Source organism: Dysidea avara, chromosome 3 (genome assembly GCF_963678975.1).
Source record: "Dysidea avara chromosome 3, odDysAvar1.4, whole genome shotgun sequence".
NCBI classification, from domain to species: Eukaryota; Metazoa; Porifera; class Demospongiae; order Dictyoceratida; family Dysideidae; genus Dysidea; species Dysidea avara.
In genome coordinates, this window is record NC_089274.1 from 23438269 (window position 1) to 23466197 (window position 27929).

The 27929-nt window shown below is 38.6% G+C and overlaps 1 protein-coding gene across 1 annotated transcript in view; it reads left to right on the forward strand.

The window, feature by feature from the left end:
- LOC136250340 (multidrug resistance-associated protein 1-like) overlaps positions 1-19649 on the forward strand; it is a 22021-nt gene extending 2372 nt beyond the window's left edge. Inside the window, exons 3-29 of the mRNA XM_066042529.1 lie at positions 979-1107; positions 1230-1367; positions 1425-1550; positions 1606-1667; positions 1859-1987; positions 2078-2314; positions 2380-2557; positions 2871-3125; positions 9565-9768; positions 9946-10180; positions 10236-10308; positions 10407-10533; positions 11480-11656; positions 11777-11944; positions 12507-12690; positions 12961-13114; positions 13710-13893; positions 14891-15054; positions 15117-15471; positions 15527-15617; positions 16056-16164; positions 16217-16355; positions 16413-16514; positions 16808-16954; positions 17018-17343; positions 19205-19399; positions 19449-19649. Coding sequence (XP_065898601.1) covers positions 979-1107; positions 1230-1367; positions 1425-1550; positions 1606-1667; positions 1859-1987; positions 2078-2314; positions 2380-2557; positions 2871-3125; positions 9565-9768; positions 9946-10180; positions 10236-10308; positions 10407-10533; positions 11480-11656; positions 11777-11944; positions 12507-12690; positions 12961-13114; positions 13710-13893; positions 14891-15054; positions 15117-15471; positions 15527-15617; positions 16056-16164; positions 16217-16355; positions 16413-16514; positions 16808-16954; positions 17018-17343; positions 19205-19399; positions 19449-19557 — 4497 coding nt within the window. The 3' untranslated portion in view covers positions 19558-19649. The remainder of the gene's footprint in view (positions 1-978; positions 1108-1229; positions 1368-1424; positions 1551-1605; positions 1668-1858; positions 1988-2077; positions 2315-2379; positions 2558-2870; positions 3126-9564; positions 9769-9945; positions 10181-10235; positions 10309-10406; positions 10534-11479; positions 11657-11776; positions 11945-12506; positions 12691-12960; positions 13115-13709; positions 13894-14890; positions 15055-15116; positions 15472-15526; positions 15618-16055; positions 16165-16216; positions 16356-16412; positions 16515-16807; positions 16955-17017; positions 17344-19204; positions 19400-19448) is intronic.
- The last annotated feature ends 8280 nt before the right edge of the window (positions 19650-27929 follow it).

Sequence of the window (27929 nt, forward strand, 5' to 3'; positions counted from 1 at the left end):
ACCTAATAGGTGGAAAGACACTTCATGGATCACTCGAATTCTTTTATAGCCTGACATGTAAAGGTCGATTGTGGGCCATAACGTCACCAATACGTATAATGTTTACAAGCAGCCAATGGCGATCGAAAAAGCCAACACGGGTGGCCACAACTCTAGTCTACATATATAAACGTACTTATACACCTTACTAGTCTGGTGCCATCTTAGCCCAGATTAAACTGTAGTCCACTTTGACAATGACTCAATAAAACAAATATATTCTAAATAATACTAACCTTTGCATTCGATTGTGGTAACCAGTTTTGTCATGCTACCAGATTCGAGTTTAGCCAGTGTGAATAGTAAGAATTAGACTAGTATCGTTTAGTAGATAGGTTTTGTTTACTTAAAACGTCTATTTTTAGCTACTTTTTTTTCGCTCGAGAGAATCACTATGGCGATTAGTCTGGTGCTTAGTCTATATGGTGATTGAGTGGCATGCTGAGCACTACATGATGAGAGTCGAACAGCGAATGCAGGTTAGTGATATAACCCATAGCGTACTAGCTTTCAACATCTCAGGTGGCTGCAGTAATGCAGGGGGAACGTCATTGCTACATCCGGCTTGGTTACCCACAATCGATGTTAGAAACCTGGCCTTTATAAGTGTTACAGCTGTCTTGTGAGACTCTCCTCACCTATTAGGTGAGTGGTACATAACAGTTATACAACGTGCACTCGTGCTCTGCCTGTATAAACGCACTTGCCTTCGGGCCTAACGGCCCTCAGGCTCGTGCGTTTATATCAGGCAGAGCACCCGTGGCCGTTGTATAACTATATAATAACTACCCAAAAATATAATAAACTTGTATATTTTTGTTAAGCACATGCATCTCATTGTGAGTGTTTGTGAATTCAGTGGCCAGCTACGTGCCTGCTCAATACAGCCAGGAAATTTTCACTGTACCACTTTTAAAAGTCATTTGTTACCTCGTCCAGATATTTTGTTGTATGGTGATGATGACGTCATTGTGTGATCTGGTGAAGACTGTGATGGACTGGCTTAAGGACAGTGATAATGTACCCAATTATCAGCTAATGTCTCCTATCGTCCTGTTGATTTCTGCAGTAAGTGTGCGTGTGTGTGCTTGCGTGCGTGTGTGTGGCTGGTGTGTTGTGTATATGCCTTTTGTCTATCTACACATGCCCATGTGATTGTCACTTATTGTCTATTTACATACATCATATAGGCACTAATGATAGCAGTGATAACAAGTGAGATACGTCAAGGTATCCCATCTTCTGGAATCCAGTTCTGTTTCTGGGGAGCACTAGTTGTGTATGCTAGTATTAAACTGCGTAGTCTCATCTTAATAAGCCAAGATCAGGTGGGGTATATATTTGCACGTATTTTTTTACTTGGTGTAATTAAATTTCTACAATAGGGTGGAATGAGGCACGAGTTTTATTTTGTCACATTTGCCATCAGCTTTGCCATCTTTCTGATTCAGCTTATACTCAGCACATTTTCAGATAAACCGTCAAAATATCAGTTTATCGAAGAAGATGATGTAAGAGCAATACTGTACCCTGTGGTGTTGTTAACGTGCAATGTATATTTCACAGAACCCATGTCCTGAATTGTCAGCGAGCTTCTTGTCCCACTTAACCTGGTGGTGGCTGAATGGGTAATGTATTTGTGTTGTGTGTCATCCCTCTTCAGTTCGTATTTGTGTTTATTATTCACTTACTATTGCAAGTAAAATTTGCACCCCTCAAGCTAAACATTTTTTATGTTTATAGTACACTTGCTACTCTAAGATGTATTATAAAGAGCTGGTACAATGTATTGTCATGGTGTGCTATTGTCCCATTACAGGATGATCATTACTGGATGGCGTAGAGCCCTCCAGAACTCAGACTTGTGGTCACTCAATCCTAGAGATAGGTCGGAAACTGTGGCTCCAAAACTGGCAAATAGTTGGCAACAAGAATTGGACAAAACAAGGTACAATACAATTCAACAAAATATGACATGCAATGTGTTGTAATTATTACAAAAACAATGATGTGATGTAACACTGTTGTACAACTGCAGGACTACTTGCCGTGCTCAACAGAGAAGCTCCCCTTCAGGTTACGAGCAAATTGAGACATTTCCCTCTCCATCACATTTGCAGGTAAACGGCGAAGAGATGCCAAGGAGATCTCAACGAGTATCAAAGCCATCACTACTAATTGCCATGATTAAAGCAGTCGGAGTGCCATTTGCAGCAGCTGGATTTCTGCGACTAATCTCTGACCTGCTGACTTTTGTGGGACCACAAGTGTTAAAGTAAGAAAGAGCTTGGAAAACTTCCTCTCACAACAGTCGAGCTATTCTTATATATTTATTTACAGGTTTCTGATAGAATACATTAAGGATGAGAATGAACCAGCTTGGAAAGGATACCTCTATGCTGTCCTATTGTTTATACCAGCTATAGTACAGTCATTGGCCTACCAGCACTACTTTCACTGGTGTTTTGTAGTGGGGATGCATCTGAGGACTGCCATCATATCTATCATCTATAACAAGGTGATCATGTGATCTGGGGATTGTGTGGTTAGAAAATGTTGAGGGATTAAGTTTCAAGGTTCCCCAAAATAGTAAATCCAATGCTTTTATCTTGGCTTAATCTACAATTTTTTTTGCAAACATACATTTTCATGATGAAAATCTCAGACAAATATTTCTAGACTATTTCTTCTTTAAATTTACATTTGCTAAAAATTCGTATGTGGTGACTGTTTTATTAAAGTACAATTCTAGGCTTTAAACCACCTGTCTATAATAGTTTCTGTTTTCACAGTACAACATGTAAACAACATTTTGATTGGTTTTTTTATAGTCACTACGACTTAGTAGCAGTGCCAGGCAACAGAGTACAGTTGGAGAGATAGTCAACTTGATGTCTGTGGACTCTCAACGTTTCATGGACCTGGTGACCTTCCTTCATTACATATGGTCATCTCCGTTGCAGATAGTATTAGCTATCATCTTCCTCTACAATACTATGGGACCGTCTGTGTTTGCTGGTGTGGGAGTGATGATACTGATGATCCCTATTAATGCTGTTGTTGCTGCCATTAGTAGGAGACTGCAGGTGAGTCTGGGAGATAGAAACACATTTACAACATAAAATGAAAACAGTATGGTGCCCTAACTTTCGTGCCATTTCTGTTGTCCATACATTTCTTTAAAATGTACAAGGAGTGGACAGTCTGTCGCCAACAGGCCTTGGAAATTTCACCAGTACAAGCTTATAGATACCTTTTTGTGTGCTGTTGGCCAACAGTGTTAAAATTCATAGGTGTGGTTGTTGTTGTACATGTGTGGTTACTTTCTCAGCAAAAAATAATAATAATTAGCAGCCACCATGGTGACTTGGCAGGTGTAATTTCCAAATGGCTCAGATCATGCAATGATTGCATGCTAATTGGGAAGGCGAAGTTGAGCATATCAATGACATTAGGCCTGGTTTCCTAGAGTTATATAGCTAGTTGGTCGTTCAATAGTATATGAAGCACATGTGCTTTTCCGCATGTGCAATGAATCCTTATAAAATTTGCCATGCTTTCACACCTTTGGCCTTTTGAGAGCGAGCTAGATGTATGTGAGAAGGGGTATGGGTGGCATTGATATGCTCGACTTCGCCTTCTTCGTATAACCCCAAATAGCATGCACAGCGTTTGGAAATTATATTTCAGAAGGCTCTGTCTGTGTCATTAGTAGCTCAAAACATGGTGAAGTTGAGTGAGTCTGTTACACATGAGTACACATTAACACAAAACTCACTACTTGACGAATACACCGCACAGCCCGGCCATAACAAGGGTTATGGGTAGGACAATAGTAGAATTTCCTAAATACTGACTCTGTGCTCCAGTGTGCAGCCTTCTGGATGTCACTGGTTGTCACTCCAGAGTCTGCACTGATGCACTCCTTGTAGAATGAGCTGTGAAAATACTAACGTTAATACCTGAAAGTTTTAGCACTTCCTTTAACCATTGGGCAATATTGTACAGAATGCCACTGGTTTGTAAGGTTTCACTATAGCCACAAAAAGCTGATTAGACTCCTTTCTCAAGAAGATGTTACTGTTTAATGACAATGAAGAGTCTCTACTGTGCACAATTCTTTGTTGCCAGGAAAGGTAGCAAAAAATATTAGTTAGGGACTTACCCTGTCTAGACTGTTTGGCCAGATTACAGGATAAGAAAGACACTCCCTCTGGTTTCATGGCTAAAGATCCCAGATCTGCTGATCATAAACTTGAAGTGAGAGTCATAGGCTCTGGTTCTCTAGAATGTGAGTATGAATTCTGTAGTTACCTCTGAAAGACCTCTGTGTCTGAATTTTTACCGGAGATAGGCCATACGGCTATTTGGGGTAGAAGATGGCATTGGATGTCTGCTGGACTGGATAGGTAATAAATCATACGATGATTGACAATTGACAAACAAACTGCCGTTAGCCATTATCTGTTTGGGGGGGAAACTGTGCCCCCCATGTTGATATATGCTTGACTGTCTGGTTGTCCAACACTGACATTCCTGTGTGGCCCTTCAGGAATGTTTTTACTGCCAAGGTAGTTCTAGACAGTTTATGTGCAACCCCTGCTCCGGGTGGCCCCATGGACCCCATATCCTGGTGCTATAGACAATATGCATACTGTTAATTTTCTAATAAACACATGATTCTTTAACACGTCACAATGGTGACTGAATGTATTGTGGTCTATGGGGGAAAAGTGCAAATCGCTTCATTACCTCTACAGTAGACCAGCTACAGACAATTCTTCGACAGCAACAAATTCCTCTAACTCGAAGTAATGTGTTGCAATTGAAAAGCCGCACCCGTTACTCTAGTGGTGAGTTATTGTCTGAGCCGCATTCACTGCCCATACTTTTGTATGGGATTCACGAGAATCATTCACCATTGAGACTTGGCAAGTCTAATTGATCATTTTTCTTTTGAAAAATTTAGTATGCATATCCTAACCCTAGAGAGAGGCATCTGAGGTAATAAGTATTGTCTGTTGTCTGTATAGCAGAGCTTTGCCATTCCATTGAGCAAGCTTCTCTTACCACCATGTTAGCTCCTCTCTGGCTTGAGTTCACAGAGAGGTGGGAAATATTTCAATAATACCGAGAAGCTCAATATTTTACTGATATCGATGTGCAAAAATGATATCGAGATACACTGTAACAAGCACAGTGTGTTATAGTTGCTGTTACCTTGGTAAGTATGATACAACATCTTGTACAAATAAAACATCATGGGTACACCTCAGGACTAGGTATTGACCACCAGCTACTATACAATAAATCAGCATTCTTGGAATTTGAAAAATTGGACAGGCAGATCAGTTGATATGGACTAGTTATGAGTTATTCAAGAGACATATTGCAATATTAGTGGTTATCGAGATAATGTGCCAAAAAATTATCGATATTTGTTTTTGAAGATATCGCCCACCCCTACAGCGCCGCCTGACAGTGACAGCATCACATTGTAGTTCTGGTTGGTATCTCTGTAGATCTCCTTGTCGTGACCGGTAAAATAGAGGGGCAGGGAGAAGTGCCTGTGATGCTGCATGCAGCTTCCCTATCAATTGAGCCAACTGTTGTGCTGTCACTTGTGACCTCTGTAAATGCTGACTGACCTTCATCCTTATGTGATGGAGTTTCTCTCCCATTAGACTCAGCTGTAGGGAGGTAGAGTCTACCTTCAGGCTCAGAAACTCTATTTGCTGGGTTGGAGTGGTGACAGACTTTGGTACATTGATGATATACCCTAGTCCTGTGAGCAGGAACATCAACACTTCTAGGTAACTTTCCACCTGAATTGTTGTGTCTGCCATCATTAGAATGTTGTCTGTTTAAACTGTCATTCATACCCCCAGGCACGAATTCATTACTTCCGTGGTGCACATGATAGACCAAACGGTGGACACGTGATTGATAAATTTCTTGTCCCACCATGAACCTCAGGTAGGATTGATGGTCTGTAAGTATAAAGTAGGCATCCTTGAAGTCTACTTTTATCATCCAGTCATTCACACTCATTGAGTGTCTTCCATTATGAAGTGCTGGGGTACCACCCATTTGTTCAGCTTCTTGAGGCGGATAACTGGCCTCATCTTGCCCCCTTTCTAGGAGGAGGGTTGAGTAAAAGCCCTTGTGATCTAAGGGGTGTTGCAGTAAGGCAATTGCTCCCTTTCTTAATAGTGTGTTCACCTCCACTAGAACCAGTGAACTTTGCTTGGCGGAGGATATAGGAGGGTTTGTCCGGTGTCCTTGAACTTCTGAACTTGTGAAGGGGATCTGAAGCCCCTGCACACAGTTCTGAACCCACTTGTCTGTTAGCATTTTCCAGTTGCAGTGAAAGTGACTTAACCTTCGCAATCACCCTATTCAGGGTGGTAAACGGCGTGTCCGGCACAATGAATTTGTACCAGAGTTTCCTTCTATCCTTATTCTCCATTGGAGAGAAGGCCGCCTTCAGGAACTCTTTAGTCAGTTCTAGCACTGGAATTATGCAAATCCTGTCGTAACTGGCGGCTCTATTGGTTTCTTCAATGTGTTGTGGTCTTCCTCCTCCGATTCGAGTTCCATTCTCTCTGACCGCAAGATTCTTGTGGAAAGGGGTCTTCAAGAGTATTCTGGCAGCAAGGCACTTTGTGTCAGCGGGGTACTCTGTACCAAGCCAGAATTCCCATCCCCAGGTGGCTGTGCCACCCTTTATGGGTTCTTTTTTAAATTCTCCATGTTGGCTGATGCGCTAGTCCACTACTTCTCCATTTGCTGGAGCAATTATGAGCACAGACGAGGTATTGTCAAACATCACTAATCATGTAGAGACAGAAGTATCTTTTCACTATCATGTATGTAAACTTCTCTTCCTTTATCCACCTCCAACTCATTTTTCTCTACTAAAATTACTTCTACAGGTAAATTTTTGGGGATTGACAGTGTTGTTCTGCCCTATATACAGTCCTACATACGAAGAACAATACGTGAAGCTTGCCTAGCCTTACTTCAACAGTTAGAGGCGTGGTGCTGAAGTTACTCCTTTGTATGCATTTTGTGTTGTGCATAAACATCTGGTGCAACCTTTCCTTTGATGTGGTGTTATGTGTTATGGAAAGTTATAATTGATGAGTTAATAAACAGGTGAAGAAATTTTACAAGCTAGTACAATAAAAAGTACTTAAACAAGGGGGATACTGAAGTACTAACATTTAATTCCTACCTTAGTCCATATAATATATCGTATATCAATTAAATTTGGTGGTAAATTAAATTTGGCCAATTGGCGATTTGTCACTGTGTTCAAGCTTTTGATAGCAGTTCAACAAACCAAGTGTGACTTCATGGATACTACACCTCATTGGTAAATTAGCATGTTTCCACGCATGCAAATGGGTGTGGCTTATGGACTAGACTAGAACTCGTACACTCGATTAGTGGGCGTGGCTCCATGTAAGCTTGTAAGTAGCAACAGACATGAGTTCGTGCTGCGCAGCCATTTAAAAGGATGAGGCTCTACGTATTCCTATAGACAGCAAATGATCCTGATAAGTGGGCGTGGCCCACAAAACAAATTGGGCTGCAGCAGGACCCGGATATTCTTTAAGTGGGTCAGATCCGGACCTGGTTCAATCATGAAAGCAACTTGATGCATGCATGCAGTGGCTGAATCCGTAAATTTTCAGCACAAAAAGGATTGTACATTACAGCATGCACACTTCGTCCTTACACCACTCACAAGCGGCGCCAATTTTTTCAGTGAGAGCATTTCACCAAATTAAATTTTCACCAACTGCAATTTTATAGCAAATTGCCAAATATTAGTTTTGCCAATATTTCTGGTCATATGGTAGCTAAATATCAACACACCACAATAGGGATGCTAGAATTATTATATCACAGCATTAACTTGTGCTAGCAAAACCCTAGTAAGACATTAGTGTGTTTCACCATACACCCTGTATACATACCTCAATTTGTTTTGAGAATACCCACAGTGTAATGCAACCACATGTGAATGATGGTTGTTAAAATTACATGGAAAATATTTGTTACCAATGTTCAATTTTATATTATTCTGTTAGAGCAATTTGCAACCAAAAGTGTGTGCAATTTTTATGCTACTGCGTATATAAGGCCACGTCAACTTGAGTAGTTGTTTCATGGACCTGACCAACCCACCTTTTCATTGATTGAAATAATTCTAATGAATTTTCATAAGTAAAGAAATACTCTGAGCATGAGACTTCTATGTATTCTTTCCTATGCATTTAGCTACTGCAAATGTCTTCTCAAAAAGCAGCTGCAAACAAGCTGGTGTCATTTCATCGTCCAATTACAGCTGTACTTGTATATTGTAGTTTTGTACTCCTTTTGTGTTGATTTCTAATAGCTTTAAATTTATGTGCCAACCCACCAACCCTATACTCTTGAGATTTTCACCTTTGAGACAAGTTGAAGTGGCCTACATCATAATTTTTTTTATTGTATCATGGTCACCGTATAACATTGTCATGACAATCGCAGCATCCATAGACTAAAGTAGGGATTGAATTTGCACCTGACCCCTTGTTAATTGTAATAAATTTCCTACAGTACATCTATAACATAGGAGGCAAAAATTTTTAACCAGGTGCATGCCTGGTTTACTGAAATTGTTTTCCAAAAAGTATGGATGTGTATGTATATATGTATGTACGTATGTATGTATGTATATGTTTGTTTGTCTTTCTGCACCCACATGAGCAAACTTCGTTTACTAAAAACAGCCTTTATGTGAGAAATAAGGGCCATATAGAGCCTGTATTTAACTTCTGAGCAGATAACCTTTGATTTAAGGTGGTTAATACGTACATGCCAGTTTGAAATACGAGTGAAGCAAGTTTAGAAGGACGTGGTGAAGGTCTCTCCAATGGGCTTTATGAGTGTCAAACAGCCGAAAAACAACACAGCTGTCCTCCTAGGCTATGGGTATAATGAATTCTTTCAAGTTGAAGGGGGGGGGGGGCATGCCTGTACATACACGAACAAAATTAAATTGAGGCTTTTCCTAGAGAATTTGCATAAGAAAATGCTATAGACAAACTATAAAACAGTTAAGAAGATACTTCTGTGCATTATTAGTGGGTTAAATTGGTTTGTTCAAGGTACGCTTCCTTAGCAGTGTATAGCATTAGCAACATAATTACAGAATTGTGAAATATTTCATCAATTACGAAACACAATTTACAATAATTCAATTGATAATTCTATGTGTAGCAACAAAGCAAAACCCAAAATAAATATTAGTTTAGTACATTGTCCAGTTAGGTTTGTTTGCTCAATGGTTTGCTACATGGTGCCTGGTTTTTAGAAGTAACACAACATCAACTTATTTTTTGCACCAAATGTTGCTCTATGTAGCACATGGATTTTATGAGAGAAATTATGAACTTTGTAACATCACTATCCATTGGAGCAATGTTTTAAATAACTACGGCTGTACTTATGTATTTGTGTTGTTTACTTTAGGTCAAACAGATGAGGCTGAAGGATCGTCGTATTCGGTTAATGAACGAGGTACTGAGTGGAGTAAAAGTGATCAAGTTGTATGCATGGGAGGACTACTTTCTGGATGAAGTGCAGAAGATACGAAAGCAGGAGTTGATCGTCTTGAGGAACACCGCCTATTTGAATGCCGTATCATCCTTCACATGGATGTGTGCACCTTTTCTGGTACCATCTTACATAATTTTATAGATAAATATCTAACTATAAATTGTTATTATGGTTAGGGATATGGTCAAGGTTCATTAGGTGACAAGGCGTTTATAATACTAGGGCCATAGAGTTGTAGTTTGTTTAAATGGGGAAGGAAATGGAACAATTGCAATTTTCATGTCTTTTGTATAGGTTGCTTTAGCAACATTTGGAACATTTGTGGGTGTTACCCATCAGAGGCTGACAGCCGAGAGAGCTTTTGTGGCACTGTCACTGTTCAACATCATCAAATTTCCCCTCTCCATGCTGCCCTACCTTGTCTCCATGATGGTGGAGTCCAGTGTGTCGATGAAGAGGTTGAGTACATTCTTACAATATGATGAGATTGATCCGGATAATTTGGAAACTAGGGAACAGGCTGCTGTTGGTATAGTGACCATTGTTGTTGTTGTTGTTGTTAATATGCAATGATGTCACTACAGGTAATGAGGATGCTGTAACTGTACAAAGTGGAACATTTTCTTGGGACAGAAATGATAAACCAGCTTTAGAAAAGTGTGTGTGTGTGTGCGCGAGTGCGTGCACGTGCATGTCAATGTGATGTCTCAAGTACTAGTGTTAGTAGGTCACTTTGCTACTGTTCTTATTCACAGTATCAATCTGAACATCAAACCTGGTCAGTTGGTGGCAGTAGTGGGTCATGTGGGAGCTGGCAAGTCGTCACTCATATCAGCTCTCCTTGGAGAAATGGAGAAGATTACTGGACATGTCACAGTCAAAGTAATTACCACTCTAGTACAGGGTTTTCAACACTTGCAGTTTACGAAATGCATAGTGTGAATGCATACACATGCGTGTTTTTACAAGCAATTTATCTGGTACATACCACAATGGTGTTGGATACCCATACCACTGTTGTACATGTGACAGATAACAGGGATTGTAGCATGTCTTATTTCACTTCAAGAATAGCTAAATAAAGCACAAACACGCATGCGCAGCCTCACTACACATTTCACTTGAAATTGCAAAACGCCTGTAAATAGTTAGTCTTGTGTCGAGTTCCCTAAATGTGGTGTGGGAGCAATAGAGCCTGTAGAGCTAACACAGCTGAGCATGCAAGATTTGAGATTAGTTTTTGACTGGTGGGGGGGGATGAACTGATAGAAATTATATAAAATATTTATGAGAATTCAATACTTAGCGTTGTACAAAATATCAATGGAAGGGTACGTGGTTCAAGAAATTAGACTTTACTTTCACATCATGACACATGGCAGTCACCAATTTACCTTCTCATTTATTAAATAACCGCAAAACAATTGTCTGTATTTGGGAATCATATCCTTCAAGATTGGTAAAAGAACCCATTTGTCAATTAATTACAAATTTCTGTAGGCTTGCCTCCTTTCCCCTCTGAATACAGCATAGGTCACTCAATGAAGTGAAACTATTTACACTTAAGGAAACCAGAGCTGCGGCACCAGTGCACTTGTGAGCAATCACACACTGTATTGTGCACTTTCATTAGATGGCCTATTTGCTTTGTGCGTCAACACTCTAGCCATTCCCTGTACTCATTTGCTCAAAACACTGGAGATCCAATCAGCTCCTGTGATTTACTCCATCCCTTCACCCCCCCCCCCCCCTCAAACAGACTCACGCATACACATATGTTGTGAATGAAAGAGTTACAGTGTCATTGTCTTCAATTTCTCCTACACAGGGTCAAGTGGCTTATGTCCCACAGCAAGCATGGATAAGAAATGCAACAGTGAGGGATAATATTTTGTTTGGGAAGCCACACAACATGTTACTGTATGGTCGTGTGATTGACTCATGTGCCCTCGGACCTGATCTGGAGATCTTACCAGGAGGAGACCAGACTGAGATTGGTGAAAAGGTCAACAATGATTGTCAGTGTAGTGTAGTATTGTGTTTACTCTACAGCATGCATTTTAATTACAGTATGCATGCACACACACACATACACACACACTTATAAGGGCAGTTTCCATTACAGGGTATTAATCTTAGTGGAGGTCAAAAGCAGAGGGCGAGCATAGCCAGAGCAGTTTATCAAGAAGCTGATGTTTACTATTTTGATGATCCTTTATCAGCTGTTGACTCTCATGTTGGTCAACATCTTTTTGAGAAAGTGATAGGACCTAAAGGTCTACTGAAGGATAAAGTAAGGGTGCATGCCATACATTCTATAGATAAATTCATGCAGCGTATAGACGATTGTTACTGTGAAGACTTCATTTTCGTGAGCAGTGGCTTGCCACGATGATTAAATTCATGTGTGTATATAAAGAAATGACTACTGTATTAAAGAGTTGGTATTAATACAGACCAAATTGTGATAATTGTAATACCGCAATATATTACAAATACCGAGAGTAATTGCAGGATACCGTTGGTATAAACATTACATGTGAGCCATTCCAAAGCATTTTATTAATGTCAGACTGATTTGTAGCTTTAAAATACTACAAATTTTCAGTGAATATTGATATCCTAGTTTTTACATACCTCCTTGCTTCAGTTTAATGTCCATTAGATGTACATAATCACAAATTCCAATTGCAAAAATTATTGAATAACATCAATTATTTCATTAATCCCGTATTGATTCTTAGAATTCTCAATACCGCCCACCACTAGTATTAAAACAAAGTTAGAAATTTATTTTATATAGTAGATGATATATTGCTATGTATTTACGTGTGCTAATTTTTATCTCTTTTCAGACAAGAGTATTTGTCACTCATGGGTTGTCATACCTACCACAATGTGATGTAATTGTTACCATAGAGAATGGTAGGATCAGTGAGATGGGTGCCTATGCTGAACTGATTGACAACAATGGAGCTTTTGCTGAGTTTGTGCGTACCTATGCCTCAATGGAGGATAGTGATGAAGAGGGAGAGGCATGTAAGTTGTTGTGTGTATATTAGTAGATGTATATCATCAAGAGTAAATAATAAAAGAGAGAGTGTCTAACTCCCGCATGGGCCTTCAAAAATGAGTGCTACAAGTCTTTCTAGTAAATTCATGCTTATGATATAAGTGCTGATTTATTTACTCTTGGTATCATTAAGTACGGAATAGTGGGATATGCTACACACACACGCACGCACGCACACACACACACGCACACACACTCACGTACATGTTTAGTAGTTCACCTTTTATACACTACAGATGTGTCGGAGTTTACTGAACCAGAAGCAGATGATCTACCACTCAGTGAAGACGCTGGTGTTTTCAGCCCAGTGGAAGATTCTGATAGGAAAGCAAGGAAGGATGTCCATCGAAAATTTCTGGAAAGACAGCGGTCACAAGAGGTGGATAAAAAGTTAGTTTCCTCTGTGTCTGCATGACACATTGATAGTTAAAGAAAGACACGTGTCCCTTCTGGGAAATGGCTGAACAAGGCCCTTAACAGAAAATTATGTATGCCGTGGGTAGAGGATTTTTTCTTACATTTATTTTTCTTAAATTGTTTCACAAGGAAGCCCACAGTTACGTAGTTTTTACCCTGGTTTAATAACTCTAGTTTCTGTTAACAAGGGTATCTTCATGTGGTAGCCATTGTGTATTAGTCATCTTATAATGAAATTCAAACCATAGGACTGAACCAAGAGTTCATATATATATATATTATGAACGAACTTAGTTTCAACAATGTTCAGGTGAAAATATGAGTAAAGATAACCTTAAAGATTTTAACACGAAAGGTGTTAGATTATTTGGGTGTAATGCAAGACTGTCAGTACTTCAGAAGTTTTTGGTTCTTTACTTTCCGACTTATCTTCCATTCTGTTGTACTGTATACCACTTTATGTGAATGATAGATTTTAAAGAAGCAAGCAATAGTGAACTTAAAGATTGTGGGTTTTATCATACACTTTGTATAACATATGATTTTTTTTTACTGTGTACTGATGTAGGTCAGAGTCTAGACGTATAAGCAGAACTCATTCAAAGACAGGATCATCTTCTTCCGCTGTTGAGCGCAAGAGAAAATTGAGTAGACAGTTGAGTCGGCAGAAGTCAATGGAGGAGGAGAAAGAACTTGAAAAGAAAAATGAAGCATCACAATTGATCCAGGAGGAGAAGGCTGAAACCGGAACTGTAATTATTTGTTATCATAGATTACATGGTTTGATTGGTTCGGATTTTAATATGACAAATTGGCAAATTTTAGCTGTGTTTCCCAAAATAAGATTTTTCGTGGTCTCATGTGCTGTAGAAGTAGGCCTTTGCAAATTATGAACAGTGTGCCAATATTCTTTATTACCAATTTGCCAATCAGACCATGTATACAATTTTAGCCTCCCTATAGGATACACAGTAGTAATAGTTCAAACAGATCTCTATCTCTCTATGTAGGAAACTACATATATACAAGTTACAGCATATGTCCTAAAACAGCCTCACTTTTCCTTCATGACAGCTTGGTAGTATTGGTTTGGCATAATCAAACCCACAAATGCATATCAACTCCAAACCCTTCTAACAAGTTTCTATAGGTAAAAAAATATATTATTAAAATTAATATTGATGCCTTCAGGCAAGCATATGGTTAATGCTAGAGGCTTGATTTCTTCACTGCTTAGGCATGAGACGTACCTCCGCAGCATCCTATTTCTTTCTCAACTGTCTATCACAAGAATCGTCTGTAATTTTTGTAGTGACTGAAATGATTGCAGAGGCACTACTTGTACTGTTCTTCATTTGTAATGCTGTATAATGGGTGGAACATAGTTGAAATGAAGTGGAATGGCCACTTCAGTTCAGCAATTGATAATTTGGTTGCATGTTTACTTTCTCAACAATGTGTCTGGTGCCATTCTTTCCTTTGATATGGTATGCACTGCTTTATCAGCCGTAACGAATATAAAGGGTCTTACATTTAAGTAGGGATCATAGCAGTGAAACAAGCAAGGTTATCTGTACTTACAGCTATACTGGTGGACAAGCTATATGATTGAAGTATGAATTAAATATCCACTGGCAGGTGTAGATAACCTCCCTTGTTTATTGCTATGATTCGTACTCAAATATGTGTAAAAAAAATAAGCACTTAATTGATATGTAAATGCTGTTTTGTGTGTGTGTGTTTTTACAGGTTAAACTATCAGTGATATGGGAGTATATCAAGGCAGTCACTTTCCTTATGGGGTTCCTTACACTAATCTTCAATATTGGTTATAATGGCTGTTCAGTGGGATCCAACATTTGGCTGGCTAAATGGAGCACTGATGAAGACAAACCAAACATGTCTCTGTCCACGTTAGTGCGTACTTAGAAATCTAGTTATTGCATATTTAAGAGGTGTATTTTTTGTCTTTTAGAGGTGAATATCTAGGTGTGTATGCAGCATTTGGAATGGGCCAGTCAATTCTTGTACTGTTTTCGTCTTTCTCACTTGCTATGGGTGGCATATTCGCTTCAACCTTAATCCACAATCGACTACTGGTGAATGTCCTACGGCTACCAATGTCATTCTTTGATACTACACCATCTGGTAGAATTCTGAATAGATTCTCAAAAGACATTTATACAGTTGATGAACTAATCCCACGTTCCATATCATTTTTTGTATCCATGTTTTTCTCTGTGGTGAGCACAATATTTGTAATCAGTTTTGCAACTCCGTTCTTCATGATTGTCATCCTTCCCCTGACAATATTGTACCTGTTAGTTCAGGTATGCAAGTTAATTGTAAATATTGGTATAGTCAAATTAGTTCTAATTATTGTAGAGGTTTTATGTGGCCACTTCACGTCAGTTGAAACGACTAGAATCCATCAGTAGATCACCAATCTACACTCACTTTCAAGAAACACTGTTGGGTCAGTTTGTGTGTGTGCACAGGCATGTGTGTCAGTGTGAGGCAGCATGGCCAAGTGGTTAGAGCACTATTAAGGTTCCAGGTTGATGCTATTGTTTCCTTGAGCAAGAAACTTTACTTCCATTGTTCCAGTCTACCTAGCTATATACTGGGGACCTTTTGGCAGCCCATGTGAGCTAGGACATAACTGTCCTTAGCAGTATGGGTTCTATGACTTCTATCCATGTGACTAGGGCAATCCTCCTGTAGTAGAGATTTGCCTCTACAGGCTGGGGTGCCTGAGTGGTGCACAGGCATTTCAGTACTGGTTCACCAGACTGTAATAAAGCTTTGCATAGCTACCGGAGGCTTTGTGTGTGTGTGTGCGTGTGTATGTGTAATGTGTTTTTGTATGTGTGTGTGTGTGTAGTACTTAATGTGCTCAATGTCTTAACTGCAGGAGTGTCCAGTATTAGAGCTTATCATCATCAGGAAAGGTTCATTTTAGAAAGTGAACGTAAAGTTGATGCAAATCAAACAGCATATTACCCAGGAATGTGTGCTAACAGGTGTGATGTGCACTTTGATATTGTGAACTTATATGTATACACAACACCACAGATGGCTTGGAGTTCGCTTGGAATTTGTCGGCAATATAGTGGTCTTCTTTGCTGCACTTTTTGCAGTTATAGAACGCAACAGTAGTGGTGGCTCACTTGATCCAGGCCTGACAGGACTCTCCATTACGTATGCATTACAGGTAAGTAGTTGATTACCACTTATACATTCTCAACTTTGCTATGTAACAACTCTGTAGATTACCCAGGCACTAAACTGGATGGTCAGAATGACCAGTGATCTAGAGGCCAACATAGTAGCTGTAGAGAGGACTAAGGAATATGCTGAAGTGACTAATGAGGTTTGTATATTGCTTGTTCTATGAAGCCCATTCTAAATTAGTCACAAAAATTTTAAGCAATAATTAGGGCGTATTTATTGAATCACTAGTTGTTACAATACTACTCATTTTGGGTCCAACAGGTCTGGCGTCATATATTTTACGACAGCAACCTCTTTATTCTAAAGAGGTTCCATATGCTGTGATGGTCCTCCAATTGATTAGGCTAGCAAGCTAGTGAAATTTGTATGCTTTGCCAATGTTATGATCACTTTATATGTGTTGTTTGAAGTTTACCCTTTTCTGTGTTATAGGCACCAGCTATCATTAATGATCATCGTCCACCTCATAATTGGCCGAGTACAGGTAGGGTCCAGTTTGAACGATACTCCACTAGGTATAGAGAGGGACTTGATCTGGTGCTTAAGGAGGTGACCTGTAACATCAGAGGTGGAGAAAAGGTGACTAGTTAGATGATGAAACTACAACTAACACTGTTACCTCCTAACTATGTTTGATTGTAGGTTGGCATTGTTGGCAGAACAGGAGCTGGCAAGTCTTCACTCACATTGGGACTGTTCCGAATTGTTGAGGCAGCTGGGGGCTCCATCATAATTGACGGTCACAACATTGCTACATTTGGGTTACAAGACCTTCGGTCACGTATCACCATCATTCCACAGGACCCTGTGCTATTTGCTGACACATTACGAGCCAATCTGGACCCTTTTGACAAGTACACAGATAATGAAGTGTGGAAATGTCTTGAGAGTGCACATTTGAAAGAATACGTATTGTCATTGGATGACCAGTTAAATTATCAGATTGCTGAAGGAGGAGATAATCTAAGGTTTGTGTACATGATTTATCAGGACACATGATAGTGTGTCATGCAGCCAAGGAAGGCCAATGCGTTCTAGCACACAACAGAAAGGTGTGTATTTTAACCAAGAAAATGCTATTTTTACGCCTTCATACCTCTAAACAGAAATAGCCCATTTTTCTGTGTAAAATCTCTGAGGGTGGGACATCTTCTGTTCCAAATTTAAGCTAAACTGGGGTGAGATACGTTCGTCTTATTCTTTCTTCTGCCATTAGTTTCTTTTTACAACACTTAACAAAATTGCACAAGCCTTATTGGATTCTTTTCAAAGTTGGAGAGTGTAAAGGGCATATTATAGTGCATTTATCTTCCAATTTCTGTGGAAGTGGAGACAGAAACAACTGAAGAATCAGTATGCAGATAGGCTAACTATCATAGGACAGACTTTTGTGAAATTAAAGCACTGAGAGTATTAGCTAAGGGATCTAAAGCAAAACCAAACATGTGAAACAAGTGCGATAGTAGAACAGTCACTGAGAAGTTTGAAAAAAAGTACAAAAAAATGTCAAAAATTTTGCTGGTTGAACCAGGGACCTACATACCAAAGCCCTTTACCACTCTGCCACTGCCGTCAGTTGCTCACCTCACTTAATTTCTACTTTATAAACGGTTTACTGCATCAGAATGTAATTTCATAGATCTATCCATGGAAACTTTACTGTAGATTGTTCTAGTACATTCTATGTGCATTGTATTCAAAGTGCTCAGATAAAAAGTGCACACTATTAGAGTACTTCCAGCTACTACTACTACTACAAAAAATTTTAATATTTGTATTCACAGGCCTTCTCATGGTGATAGCATTCACAGAATAGTCAGGATTACCAAACATACATAAGAGTCACGCGATTGAGATACTCTAATAGAGCAGTTGGTTTTGCTGCAATTTGTTGTCACGCCTACCAACAAAATTGCTTATGCAAACTAGTTGAATTTCTTGCACATGTCAGGTAACTATCAAGGTACGTACAAACCTTCAGTAATGTATTGGAAATCTGTTCAATTATGTTGTAACATGAAAACCAATCATACATGCATGTACCTAGCCCATTTCGAGATCCCTATATATACACATACGATATTCAGTAACTAATATCAAGTAAAAATTTCAAATGTCTTTAAAATCTAGTTCTTCTGTTTATCTGTAGGAAAACAAAGATAGACAAAAGCACTTTATTTTTAACATTACAAACTGATTAACATAGAATTATTGCTTTGCCGCCACCACCTTTGATATTGCATCTTTTTCATACTAGCCTATTTTTAGAAGGCTTCACCCTTTTTTTCACAATTTGGATTAGATTTAGGTTACAGGTTGTTATATCAAGTCTGAAAATTTCGCATGGAATATAATATTGTAGTGGCAGTATTTTTGTAATCATGCTGTTAAAAAATTGCTTCAATATCAACAACACGCATGCATATGTTACTACAGATCATGTATGAGTCATCTGATATAAAAGCCTAGTTTTCAGGATCTGGACTATTCAAGTTGTAAAGAAGTGAATTAGTTGCATAGAGTTGTGTGTGGCGTGCACTGTAAGACTGAAAATGTTAAATAGACTTCACTATAGTGACAGTGGTGTCCGTTTTTTGGTGTGGGGACACTTCAATTTTTATGGTGTAGGTGGACTATAAACTACATCTACAATAATTTGAATTACATGTCTTACTTGCACTATATGAAGTGTATTGTGGTGCCATAATGCTACAATTTTGCAAATAAACAATGACAAAGACTGTGCTAAGCAACAAGAGTGGTAAATATATATGTACCATTTATAATCACAGAAAATAATGTAGTTAGTATAATGATGGTGTATTACAGTGTTGGACAACGTCAGTTAGTGTGTCTGGGTCGAGCCCTGCTACGCAAGACCAAGGTACTGGTCCTGGATGAGGCCACAGCTGCTGTGGATATGGAAACTGATGATCTAATCCAACGTACAATCAGAACAGAGTTTGCTGATGGTACAGTAATCACCATAGCCCATCGCCTCAATACCATCATGGATTATGACAGGTAGGGAATCCTCTTAACTGATCTGATGTGATATTGTTGTTTCACACAGAATTCTTGTTCTTGAGGCAGGAAGGGTAGTTGAGTTTGGTGGCCCTAAAGAACTTCTAGAAAATAAAGGCAACTTCTTTGGAATGGCTAGAGATGCTGGACTTGTTTAAAAATAATAAGTAATAACTTCAATCACATCACATATTTGTTCACAATGAGATTTAGGTATGTGTAATAATTTCAAACAATACAAATCAATGTACTTTGTGATAATGTATGAAAACCAGATTGCCTAGTAATGCCGGGTTTAGCTCATGCATGCTTTTAGAATCTGTTAGTATTATCAGGAGCCCATAAGATGGACTCTTGGTATCATGCATGTTCAATAAATAATACATGTGTTTGGTTGCAACAAACATTTAAAAGTTCATTTGCATTAGCAGAGAAGGTATGTTGTAGTAGAAGAATCCATTTCAGTGTAAAATGACATGAGTTTAAATCTCTCCATAATGTGTACTTGCTTTAGAGATTTTCATGCAGATTTGCACCAATCAGAAGTTCAGTGACCTGTGTTCTTGATCAGTTGGAGAATAATGTTCTTGTTAGTAGTTTCATCACAGCCAAATATAAAGACACAAAGCCATAGGACTGCTATCAAGAGTTAATACTCTTGTAAGCATGTGTGACATGTCAAAGAGTCTCACAACCATGTGCAGTTACCTAGTAGTGGTTAAAGGATCTGAGGATTGCTGTACTACATTGATGGATGTTGTCCTGTCTTATAAAAGTGTAACTACCCCAACCCGAGGATTTGTCTTCCAAGACTGGCTATGGGTTGCTACCATATGCATCTCGTATATTATTTCTTTTACAAGTCAGCATGTAATGAGTGCTCCATGCTATAGCTATATACAGACTCAATATCATCTCAGACATCACGCCAATCTCAGTTGACTATGACCAGAAACCAAATTTCATATTCGGAACAATGGGAGTTCCTATTCGAAGGGGCACTTGGAATTTTCCAATATCCAATTCAAGCAGTAAAATGATTGAGTCTGTATATAGCTATAGCATGGAGCACTCACTGCATGCGGACTTGTAAAAGAAATAATATATGTACACATTGTTCCTGTATAGTACTTGGTAATATATCTGTTCTAAAGAGGTAGCCACAGCAGGTCACTATAAATACTGTCAAATATCTATTGTACATGTATAGGTCACAAATGTAATTCAATTTTAATGACTAAAGGAATTTTTCACTTTTGTAGGATGTATTGTACGTAGGATACTACTATATTTTGAGGCTTTTTACACACTTGAATTTTGGCACTGTACACTTATTAGTTAAAATGCTAGTGAGCCAAAATGTTCTGCAGTTTGAGTTAGTAAACACATCTACTAGCTAGCTATTTGCCTGATTACTATTATATAGATGCACATATTGTTCAGAAAATTAAGATACACCACAACAATTAGACATACACTAGTCCAACAAGACAGGGTTTTGATAGTTTTCATGAATGCTTGCATTATACAGTGCATAGGGGGGCTGGGATGCAATGGTTATGATATCTCAGTAACTTTAGAACTGTTTGATAGTATTGCCTGGACAATTACCAGTAAGATATGTAATTATCACTACAATAGAATTAAGTGTTTATTGCAAGCAGCAAACAACACAATGTGCTGGCAGCTAACCAAAATATGCAGCGGCAGCAAACATAAAGTGTAGAACCAGGAATTTTGGTGACAGCTAGGTTTCCAAATTTCTATTACATGTACATTTAAATTATGGGGGCATGCTCCCCCCACTGAAAGAAATTTTGGTATTGTGAGATTGAATCTGGTGACAATTTTTGCCAAAAAATTTGACATCTTAAACATATATGCTAGGAATAGGCTGTTTATGCTTGTTTCTACTGGCATAGTGTCAGGAACAGGCTAAAGGGTTAAGAGGTAAAACCATGATGTGAAGTTTGAAGCATAAAACTAAACAGACATGGATGCCATCTAGGGGCATGCTCCCAGGAAAAAAAATCACATCTTAAATGCCCTGAGATACAGTTTTAGAATATTTTTAGTAAACCGAGTAACTTTTAAAAAATGCTAAACTGTTCTGTTAGGGTAGTTGATTGTTCTATTTCGACCTGAACTTTGATACCTTTGTAAACCCCCTCCCCCCGATCATATGTAAAGCCGTACATGCACCTGAAACCTTGCATTTTTACTAACTTATTGTACAGAAACCACCCACTGGTGAGACATTTTCATGTCCAAGGCCGGAACACTTCAATTTTTACATTGTATCCCCTGTCACCTTTATCTATGCTAAAACAGCTAAGCTGTAAAAAAAGGGTGCAGTACCTTTAAAAGCCTGGGTAAAAAATATGAAATCAAAGGTGGCTGCTAAAAGAAATGGCTGCAATAATGTTAATGTCAATCAGTTTTAATTATGCACTGCTAAACAATGTTTAGGATGATGATCATGGTGTTAAAAATGAGAAGTATCATGTTTTGGGGTTTATATAAAACAGTTTGAGTGCATAATTTGGCTATACCTATTTGAAAAGTTGTTGCTCGGATCCGACCAACCCAATTTTGCACAGATTTTAGTAAGAAATCTCAAAAGGTAACTGAACATCATCTATATGGGTGTAGTTCCCTTAAAACCAGTGTACCTTCGCTATATACTTCAGTGTCGTTCATGACTCATTGAGAGCTATATTTTATACACAATATCTAGCTACGTATAGCTTGTAACTAGAAAGTATTTGACATGCCTGTCTGATGGTGCAGTATCTACAAATATTTTATCTGATTTAGCTACATAGTATTGAAAGATAAATATTTCTGTAAATTATTATTATTATTTGCCTACCGACCGACCCATTTTGTTATAAAACTGATCAATCTGAACAACAATTTTTCAAATAGGAATGGCCTTACATCCTTACATTCAAGGTCAAAATTCTTTAATAGAGCAGTCATTTATGATAATAGAACGATCAACAGTTTCTTTAGTCATTGAGTTTTCTTAGCTGTCTATAGTTTTTCATGATTCTCTTTAACAGTCATCTATAACTGATTATTATGAAATCCAAATTGAGACCCGGTAGAGCGGGCGGCGCTAACATCAAGACACACGATAGTGTGTCGTGCGGCCCAAGAAACTGGCGCGCCACACCGTGGGTATATTGGAAGAAAGAAAACGTCATTTTTATACCTTTGTAATTTGTACCTCGGTGATACCTTATCCGAATTTGCTGCAGAGTTAATGTTGCCCGCCAGCCTCGCCGCCAGCTAGGGGAGTCCACATTCCAAATTTGAAGGAAATCGCACAAACCATTTCCGAGATACGAGCAGCCAAAGTTTCTTCTTCTTCCTCGTGTTTTCGCACACTTGCAAAAATTGCTATAAAACGCAAACGCGTACTACGATCGCCTTGAAATTTGGCACACAGAAAGGGAGTCCAAGGACGAATCCTAGTATCAAATTTGGTGTAAATCGGATGAACGGTTAAGGAATTATGACCAATTATTCGCGTAAAACAAGATCGATTTGTTGTCATGCCTACAGGGTAAACCACTTCATGGAACGAGTTGAAAATCGTTTTGTGGATAGATCAACCATTTTAGGAGTGCCTTTTGGTGGTTTGAAAGCAATCAAAATAAAGATCATGGAGATATGACACGAAACCGAAGGTGTGTAACAATTGCGCGATCGAGATTCGTGAATAAAAATACCAATAATTTTCACGCCTACCAGGTAAACCGCTTAGAGAAGTGAGCTGAAAATGGGTATGTAGCTGGAATAGTCATCGTAGAAAGTCCTTGCAGTAGTACAGAACAATCGGTTTACAAACCACTGACTTTATGATTCCAAAGCCAACTCCGTGTAGTAAATGCGAGATCGAGATACTCTAATAGAACAGTCACCCTAATAGAGTATTCAGCTACTTCATGACTTACTCCATTATAGATTTCTATTACATTGCAAGTTATATTGTAGGGAGTTCAGCAGCAACCAGTTAATATTGTAGACAGTTCAGCTACAAGCAAGTCACCCTGTAGAGAGTTCATGCAGCTACAAATATATCGCTGTATAATTAACAAGTCACACTGAAGAGAGTTCAGCTACAAACAATTCACTCTGTATAAATTCTGCTACAAACAAGTCTTCATGCAGAGAGTTTAACAACCAAAATCCACCATGTAAAGAGTTCAGCTTTACTAACAAGTTACTCTGTAGAGGGATCAGCTAGAAACAAGAGAGAGCTCAGCTAGAAAACGTCACCTTGTAGAGAGTTCAGCTACAAACAAATCACACTGTAGAGAGATCAGATAGACGGAGCCACCTTGTAGAGGGTTCAGCTGTGAAGTGATCACCCTATAGAGAGTTCAGCTAGAAAAATATCACCCTGTAGAGAGTTTAGCTACAAAGAAACCATCCTGTAGAGAGATCAGCTACAAAGAAACCATCCTGTAGAGAGTTCGGCTACAAACAAATCACCCTGCAGAGAGTTTGGCTACAAAAAATCACCCTGTAGAGTATTCAGCTATAAACAAATCACTTTGTAGAGTGTACAACTAGACACAAAGCCATCCAGTAGAGAGATCAGCTAGAAGAAATTACATTGTAGAGAGATCAGCTAGAAGAAATCACCTTGCAGAGAGTTCAGATACAAAGAAACCATCCTGTAGAGAGTTCAGCTACAAATAAATCACCATGTAGAGAGTTCAGCTAGAAGAAGTTACCTTGTAGAGAGTTCAGCTATACAAAGAAACCATCATGTAGAGAGTTCAGCTAGAAACAAGTCGCCCTGTAGAAAGATCAGCTAGAAGAAGTTACCTTGTAGAGAGTTCAGCTACAAAGAAACCATCATGTAGAGAGTTCAGCTACAAACAAGTCGCCTTGTAGAAAGATCAGCTAGAAGAAGTTACCTTGTAGAGAGTTCAGCTACAAAGAAACCATCATGTAGAAAGTTCGACTACAAACAAGTCACCCTGTAGAGAGATCAGCTAGAAGAAGTTACCTTGTAGAGAGTTCAGCTACAAAGAAACCAAGTTCAGCTACAAACAAGTCATCCTGTAGAAAGATCAGCTAGAAGAAGTTACACTGTAGAGAGTTCAGCTACAAAGAAACCATCATGTAGAAAGTTCAGCTACAAACTAGTCACCCTGTAGAGAGTTCAGCTAGAAGAAGTTACCTTGTAGAAAGTTCAGCTACACATGTAGAGAGCTCAGCTGCAAACAAATCACTCTGTAGAGAGTTCAGCTACAAAAGATCACAGTGTAGAGAGTTCAACTAGAAGAAGTCACCTTGTAGAGAGTTCAGCTACAAAGAAACCACCATGTAGAGAGTTCAGCTGCAAACAAATCACCCTGTAGAGAATTCAGCTACAAACAAATCACCCTGTAGAGAAATCAGCTACAAACAAGTCACCCTGTAGAGATATCAGCTAGATACAAGTTATCCTATAGGGATCAGCTACAAACAAATCACCCTGTAGAAATATGTGTTGGAAACAAATCACCATGCATGTAGAGAGTTCAACTAGAAACAAGTCACTCTGAAAAGAGTTCATCTACAAACAATGGGAGTTTCAGCTACAGTTCAGTTATGTATAAGAAGTCACCTTATTACCTACAGTGTGTGATTATCTTTCATTGTTAAATATACAAATATTTTTAATCAGACAAAAAGCTGTACACAAAATTTCTTCCTTTGTTCCACAATTCCCAAGACAATCCTTGCAGAAAAGAAAAAAAAACAAGTTAGAAGGAAGCACCAAAGCCAGTTAATGGCTGGCTTTGTGGCTTGCAATACAAAAGGAAGTGATATCTAAACCAAAACAGCCAAGCTGTAAAAAAGAGTGCGGCCGGCCAGGATGAAAAAAGATGTGAAATCCAAGGTGGCGGCCAAGAAATGCATGGCTGTGTAATGGCAAAAATTTTTAATTACGACAATTCAGGTGAATTTGGTGCCGAATCCTAGTGGAGGAGGCAACGCAAACTGATTGGCCTGAATTGTCGTAATTAAAATTTTTTCCATTAACCTACCATCACAGCCATTTCTTGGCTGCTACCTTGGATTTCACATCTTTTTTTCATCCTGGCCTTTTTGGGGGGCCGCACTCTTTTTTTACAGCTTGCACTGTGAAAAAAGAGGGGTATTTCCAGTGGTTTATTGATTACAAAAAAGCTTGATATAACCTGTAGTATACTAACAATCACATGTAAGGCTTTAGTTAATGTGTTAAACATACTGAAACCATATATGTGATGGTATATATGTAATAGTATAGTATGCATTATACTAATGTATAACATGAGTATAAAACAGGATTTATATTAAGGCTTATTTGTATTCAATAAGCCACTGGAAAAACCATCTTATATCCCACCTTTTTCACAGTGTTGGCTGTTTTGGTTTAGATTATAATTAGTGTGGAAACACGTGCCAATAGACTCTTTCCAAAAATACGTCACTGCTTAGCAACACCTTTCCGACATTTTGATTGGGGCCACTGTCAATAATCACGATTGCGCTACATAGAAATACGGTGGTGAAAACAGCTCGAGCAGAGTAGTATTGTTAAAGGACAGGCCATAGAAGTCTTCGAGGTTGCAAATTAGTATTCTGGTTAGAGGCAGGTGGTTATCAGGGCTGAACAAGGTGCGAAACATCGACAACACTAATTTTCTTGTCTGCCCGTACAAGAAGCTGTTAAACAGCGTGTGGGAGGTCAGCCGCTGTTGCAGTTACTATCACCAATACAGTACTAATGATTATAATAGCTTTTTGTACGGGCAGTCAAGGAAATTAGTGTTGTCGATGTTTCGCACCTTGTTCAGCCCTGATAGCCACCGAGAAGCAATACAACCCGGAATAACGGAACAGCGGAATAAGCGAAAATTACATTCTTAATATTTTACTACTATATATACAGTCTATAGCATTTATACAATACTCACCTCGTGGCAATTCCAGAGAATCACTAAGGCGATCCTCAGGGCGATCTTTAAATAGAACTAGCACAAAACTAACCACTCTAGAATAATCTAACTAAGCTAAAATACTTTCTAATACACTTTACTACAAAATCGCTACAACACTATTAGTTCTTGCTGCTACAGCTACTTATACCAGCCATCACACACGAGTAACTGCCCGAATTTATTAGAATCAAGCTGCACAAAGTGATGTCAGCTAAATACAGCACTTAACCTTTTGAATTTACATTAAGCTTGTTTGGCGATGGATAACTAACAGGTTAGCCAAAGTAGATTATTTCAGAGAAGATTTCTTAGGATGGAATGTTGTCACTAATAAATTCGGGCAGTTGCTCGTGTGTGATGGCTGGTATAAGTAGCTGTAGCAGAAAGAACTTATAGTGTTGTAGCGATTTTGTAGTAAAGTGTATTAGAAAGTATTTTAGCTTAGTTAGATTATTCTAGAGTGGTTAGTTTTGTGCTAGTTCTATTTAAAAATCGCCCTGAGGATCGCCTTAGTGATTCTCTGTGGAATTGCTACGAGGTGAGTATTGTATAAATGCTATAGACTGTATATATAGTAGTAAAATATTAAGAATGTAATTTTCGCTTAGTCCGTTATTCCGCTGTTCCGTTATTCCGGGTTTCAGTGTTGGGAGTAACGCGTTACTTATGTAACGCGTTACGTAATATTATTACTTTTGTGGTAACAAAGTAATATAACCCAAGATACTTTACTTACAAACGTAACGCGTTACCTAAGTAATATAATTACTGTAACGAGTCTAATATGACGTAATATTATTACTAAAAGTAACGAAGTTACTAATCTCGTTAGTAATCCTCTGAGTAACGCCTAACCACAACGAAGTAACGAGGCCTACTGAATGAAGCTTATTCACTAGCTTCTTACTTATAACCAAGATTTGCACATTGTCCAACAACGCAATCATGTCACGTAATAAGGTGGTAGTTTCACACGTGACAGCTTAAGGCTGTGGACACAAAGTAATATAATATGTAATATTATTACAGTTACTTTATTTTATGGGTAATATGTAACTGTAACTAAATAGTTCTGTTGCAAGTAATATGTAACTAGTTACTTTTACAAAGTAACTTGCCCAACACTGCCGGGTTTTATTGCTTCCCCCAGAACACTAATTTGCAAAGATGGCATAGACTTGTTGAACTAAGTTATTAATTAAGGTTGTTTTGTAGTTAAGGTAGCTAGTTTTGTAGTTAAAGTACTTAGTTTGGTACGTAGTTAAGCTAGTTAGAATTTTGTATTTAATATACTTAATTTTACTTAATCTAATTTGCAAACTTGAAGACTTCTATGGCCTGTCCTTTAACAATACTACTGACTCTGCTCGAGCTGTTTTCATCACCGTATTTCTACGTAGCGCAATTGTGATTATTGACAGTGGCCCCAATCAAAATGTCGGAAAGGTGTTGCTAAGCAGTGACGTATTTTTGGAAAGAGTCTATCCGTCCTAGCCAATTATGGCTTTGTGGTATTCAAACACTGAGCGTGTCGCCCA